Here is a 5965-nt window from a genome sequence, read left to right as displayed (position 1 = left end):
CAAGGAAACTAGTTGTGGTTCCGCCAAAGAAGTCAATCTTTGTCTCTAGGTTTTGGAGAGACACTACAGAAGACGATATAAAGCTTTATATCTCATAAAAAATTACAACTGTCAACCTAAGCATCAGAAAAGTAATTTTAAATACGAAAGAAATATTGCTTCATTTAAAATTGACGTAAATTTAGATAATTTTAATGCGCTGCTTAGTGGTTCTTTTTGGAGTTTTCGTTCGTGAATTCGAATATAGGCCCAAAAAAGGAAATAACTTAGCTAATATTCCCCGTCATAACAATGACTCAAAAAACTAATTATTATTTTTATTATTGTTTTTGATTCAATGTTATGACGGGGGAAAAAAACTAATTATTAAACGATCTCACGATGGTCGGTTCTACGTTCACACACCCCCGAATACACAATTTTTTCATCATCGGAGCAGCACTTTCCGGCAACTCTGCTCCGAATTCTCCTCGGCCGCGCCGGAATCGAAAAAAAAACTTGGGACTTACACGTGCAGTGTCTGCGAACTCAGAAAACACCACCGCTCTATATCGGTGCGCTGCACAAATTGCAATCGATGGTGCCGTCTCAGACAGTGCTCAGGCCTCAACAGCCACAGAGAATGGCAAGCAAACTTCATCGAAGCCTGCTGCCAGCCAACAACCACCGCAACGCGCAACCAACAGCCAGGCACATAACCTCAACGTATCACATCAAATGCAACATTACTCAGCAATGCAAATGCAAACACATAACCTCAACGTATCACACCAAATGCATCATTACACAGCAATGCAAACGCAGACCAGAGGGCAACGCACGCAACCACACCCACATGCACATCCCGCAACCCAAGAGCGGCAAGAACCTAGCACCACCAACAGGCAAGTCTGGCTGTGTTGTGTATGCAGCAACCGCATACATGGCAACGCCACGTCCGTTCAATGCAGTGGCTGTGAAGGATGGTGCCACTTCCGCAATTGCTCATTCCTAAACAGCGCACGTGACCGCTTACCCAACTATCTGGCTCCCTGCTGCACTGTACCCAACTATAATCAGCAACCACCAACACCACTCAGCAAGCTAACCCTACGTATTTGCAACCTCGGACGTCAGTGCGAGCAACTACACAACAGCCGCACCAGCAACCTGAAAGCCACCACAGACAAAACCAACAACCCCAAATTCGGATCAGGACATGCACGGTATGTGCAACCCAGATCCGCGCCAACGCAGCATCTGTTCAATGCAACAGGTGCGAGGGCTGGTGTAACTTCCGCAGCTGTTCGAGGCTGAGAAGGCTACGCGACCACTCCAGTGCCTACGTCGCCTCCTGCTGCTCCCGGCCACCAAACACGACCCAGGCGGCCACACCACATACCCCCGCCCTACTTCCCCTCCAAACAATACCACCTTCACAGCAAAACCAGTCTACACTTACACCAGCGGCCCGAACAAACCAACCCAGCTCCATTGCCATTATGCACATCAACATCAACGGCNGCCGCGCCGGAATCGAAAAAAAAACTTGGGACTTACACGTGCAGTGTCTGCGAACTCAGAAAACACCACCGCTCTATATCGGTGCGCTGCACAAATTGCAATCGATGGTGCCGTCTCAGACAGTGCTCAGGCCTCAACAGCCACAGAGAATGGCAAGCAAACTTCATCGAAGCCTNAATCGAATGCCAGGGTATAGCCGTTACTTCAGGCCACACAGCACGTCTACATTCCACCCATCACCAGTTGTGCGCCAGGATACCATCCAGATATCAGCCCCATACTCATCGGAGATAACACGCTAGTGATTGGCGACTTCAATGCGCATCACGAGCTCTGGCACTCCATCCAACCTTGGCAACGACCAACGGGGTATAGCGCTATCAGAGCAAATCGATGACTCCACCTTCTGCTGCCTGAATGGCGACGCCCCAACGGGACTCACAGGCGCTTGCAGCAGCTCGCCTGACTTATCCATCGCAAGTTCAAACTTAATCAACTGCACCACATGGCGAGCCATGATCTCGTTGTCCTCTGACCACCTTCCCGTCAACGACTTTATAGTCTCCGAGCGCCGTACATATGAGTCAAACCACGCCAACTGTGTCAATAAATTNAGAATCTGTAGATAAATATAGGACAAAAATACAATTGCAAAACAATTAATTCTTTAATAACAATAATTTAAACAATTGCAATTATTTCTTTACTCTAGGCCCGCGATTGCAGTGAAATTTTGGCACAATATACTCTAACCTCTTGTTTTTAAGTACCAAAAAGAAAAAATTGGTCTTTCCAATTTTGACAGTCGCTATCGATTTTTTTGTCACCTTTAAGCGTTGAGTAAAGGGTGAACACACCAAAACTTCGACACTTAGAGATTACTACCAGAAACAAACTAGAAGGCTTTGAAATATGTTATTAAAATGTTAAAATTTTGGTTCCATATGCAAGTGATCGGTATTTTCATCGCACACGCGACTTCATGTTCTGCACGACTGCATCATTGACTTTACGCGATGCGCACAACTACTTTGTTTTTTACTGTTTCACCTGTTTTTTTTACTGTTTCACCTGTTTTCTTTCAAGATTCTTTTGACAATTGACCAATATTCCCCAATAGGACGTAGCTCTGGGCTATTGGGTGGATTGCAGTCGGTAGGTACAAAATTGATGTTATTTGCATTATACCTCGGCAATGTGTCCTTGGCATAGTGGCAGCTTGCCATGTCCGCCTAGAACAGAGGCCTTCTACCTTATATGTTGATAAATGACAGAAGGCGCCTTTTGAGGCATTCGTCCCGATAAACTTGATCATTCATTGTGCAGGATGGGAAAAAGGGCTGCTCTTACCGCCACTGGAACAAATAGCTTGCCAAACCATGTTGTTTTTTTTTGGAAATTGGGACTTCATTTTCAGCTTACAGCTTTCAGGGGCTTCTTGACGACTTGCAGCAGTATACAAATCTTGACCTGCAATATATTTTGAATTTTTAAAGCAGTAGGTTTCGTAATCCATACCAATGCAGTTGTATTTTTTAATTTGGAATTCATACAACTTCCGACTGCGGGATTTCGCTGTATCATTCTACTTTGCGCCTCGGTCTGGCGCTGTTTGATCTGTAGAACATCTCAGTGAAGCTTTCCGCTTTACCTTTTGTACGAAAAACTTGCGATCTTCGTACGGATTTTGCAACATAACGCGACAAAACCTTTGGATCTCGCGAAAACGCACTGAGGACCTTCCGAGCACTGTTTTTATCACTTTGACCATGCCAACCCCCGCTCCCTGGTTCTCTCGTAACTGTCAGGCCTTATTTGCACCCGTTAACACCCTGCAAACTGTCGAATAGTGTAATCTTTAATTTTTACAGTTTTACGTGTACTTAAGGCCGGATCATTTATAAGCTCGTGCAAAATGGTTTGTCTCGCTTCTAACTCGGTTGCCATTTTCAGCTCAACTAGGAATCAATTTCAAATGAAATTTCTTCTACGTCCAACTAAGGTCATGGTCAACTTATGGTATTTAAATCTCAAAATATTGAGATCTTTTTGGGTAAGTTATAAGCTTCCCAAAGTGTCGCAGTTTTGGTGTGTTCACCCTTTAAATAGCAATTTTCATTTAAGCTTGTGTGAGTGATAGCATTTATACGTTAAATAATGTNCTCAAAATATTGAGATCTTTTTGGGTAAGTTATAAGCTTCCCAAAGTGTCGCAGTTTTGGTGTGTTCACCCTTTAAATAGCAATTTTCATTTAAGCTTGTGTGAGTGATAGCATTTATACGTTAAATAATGTACGCAATGTATAATTATTCATTAATTAACATAAAAATTCTATCACTCACACAAGCTTAAATGAAAATTGCTATATAATCAACGCTTAAAGGTGACAGAAAAATCGATAGCGACTGTCAAAATTGGAAAGACCATTTTTTTTCTTTTTGGAACTTAAAAACAAGAGTTTAGAGTATATTGTGCCAAAATTTCACTGCAATCGCGGCCTGGAATAAATAAATAATTGCAATTGTTTAAATTATTGTTATTAAAGAATTAATTGTTTTGCAAATTTTATTCCGAAAATCTTTCTATTGTAAAGGGAAAAGCTTCAGCAACTCACAAAAAAAATTTCATCAAACTTCATCAAATGGGTCGCGAGTTACGAATTTTTCTCTCAAAAACTGCAATATTCTTATAATACAAAAAAAGAAAAAACCAAGTGCAATTTCGAAAAACCGTCCAAAGTGTATTTTTGTTCTATAATTATCTACAGATTCCCACAATTGTCTTCACTTTCCAGAAAATCAATGGAAATTCAATGACACAGTTGGCGTGGTTTGACTCATATGTCAACATCAAAAAGGGCAACTGGGACGGCTTCAGAGACTACGTGAACACCCACTTAGGTGCCCTACCAACTCCACCTGATGCTCGCATAGCCGAGCGCAAATTCCGCACGGTCCTAAACGCGGCAGCTGCCCGCTTCATCCCAGCCGGACGTATACCGGAGATCCGAAGCAACTGACACACCACCAACATTCACACCCAACGAAGTACAAGGCGCGATTCGCAAGGCCAAGGCATCGAAATCAGCCGGCCCAGATGGCATCCCCATGCTGATGCTAAAGCAATTGAATGCCCCGGGAAGGGAATACCTCACCAAATTTTAAACGCCTTACTATCCACACACACCATCCCAGAGATATGGAAAAACGGGCGAGTAATACCCCTTCAAAAACCTGGGAAGAACGCAGGGATAGGCGAATCCTACAGACCGATCACACTCCTCTCTCCGGTGGCCAAAACCCTAGAAGCGTTACTCCTCCCGCAACTGACTCAACACCTGCATCTTGCCTCACATCAGCATGGATTCAGGAAGCTACACAGCACCACTACTGCACTAAACACCATCGCAGCGCAAATTACTGACGGTTTGAATCAAAAACGCCCCTGCGCCCGCACCATCCTAGTGGCACTAGACCTATCAAAGGCCTTCGATACCGTCAACCATGCAACACTTACAGAGGACATCATATCGTCCTCCCTACCGCCACACACAAAACGTTGGATTGTTAGTTACCTCTGCGGGAGGCAATCATCTGTAGTATTCAGAAACACAACACCACCACAGGGAGTCTCCTTAGTGTCATACGCGGATGACTGTTCCATCATGGCAACGGGCAACAACATCGACGGCATGTGCACACTGCTCAACCGCTACCTCGAGGAGGTATCCAGATTTTTCACAGCGCGCAGCTTACAAATCTCGGCCGCTAAGTCAACAGCTACACTCTTCAACAAACGTGGACAAAAGAGGTGAGGCTCGAACTGAACTTGTTCGTTGGCGGAGTCAAGATTCCGGCAGTCAACCGCCCAAAGATACTAGGCACGTTGGACAGTCTCATGTCCTTCGCAGCACACAACCACCACAGTTTGCAACAAACTGTGAAGCAGAAATAAAGTCCTCAAGTCGCTCGCCGGCAGCACTTGGGGAAAAGATAAGGAAACTCTGCTCGTGACATACAAAGCGATCAGCCGGTTCGTTGCAAACTATGCCGCCCCAGTGCACAGTGGTCAATAAATGGAATTTAATGTTCATAATTCACTGGAGCCTTCATTTCTCAACCGATTTGATTAATTATTTTTTTAAATGAAAGCTAATAAAATTTTCAAGAGACTAGTCGAGCCCAATTTTCGAATTTTTATTTGTTTGTATTAAATTTTTTAGTGCAAAGTGCAGAAATTGTGCCAATATTGAAGAAGACCGATTCTCCTGTTCCAGCTAATAAAAGTTTCACAATAAAAACTAGTTAAAAACAATTGTAGGGTTCTCCTAAAACAAAAAAAAAATTAAAAAGTAATAATTAGTAAACATAACAAACGCTTTTATTTCCCATTTAGCATGCAGATGTGCTCGAAATGTTAGCGAAAAAATTATTAAAAATCAACGCGAACTCTTAGCGACTT

At 43.4% G+C, this 5965-nt stretch overlaps 1 protein-coding gene across 2 annotated transcripts; it reads left to right on the top strand.

The window, feature by feature from the left end:
• The first annotated feature begins 298 nt into the window (after window positions 1–298).
• On the top strand, window positions 299–1496 carry LOC108363844 (uncharacterized). 2 transcript variants are annotated; one of them, XM_017617350.1, is made up of 2 exons: window positions 299–910; window positions 947–1496. In XM_017617350.1, the coding sequence occupies exons 1-2, from the start codon at window positions 382–384 to the stop codon at window positions 1294–1296; spliced, it is 879 nt and encodes a 292-aa protein (XP_017472839.1). In that variant the 5' UTR covers window positions 299–381; the 3' UTR covers window positions 1297–1496. The 2 variants fall into 2 exon arrangements, with proteins under 2 accessions (XP_017472839.1, XP_017472840.1); XM_017617351.1 differs by having other exon boundaries at window positions 299–913; window positions 950–1496.
• Window positions 1497–5965: the final 4469 nt, after the last annotated feature.

This window comes from Rhagoletis zephyria, unplaced genomic scaffold, assembly GCF_001687245.7.
Source record: "Rhagoletis zephyria isolate East Lansing unplaced genomic scaffold, Rhagoletis_zephyria_1.1 Rzeph_scaffold_01394, whole genome shotgun sequence".
In the NCBI taxonomy this organism is placed as follows: domain Eukaryota; kingdom Metazoa; phylum Arthropoda; class Insecta; order Diptera; family Tephritidae; genus Rhagoletis; species Rhagoletis zephyria.
Note: the sequence above shows the minus strand (reverse complement) of the source record. Positions and strands in the feature narration are given on the sequence as shown.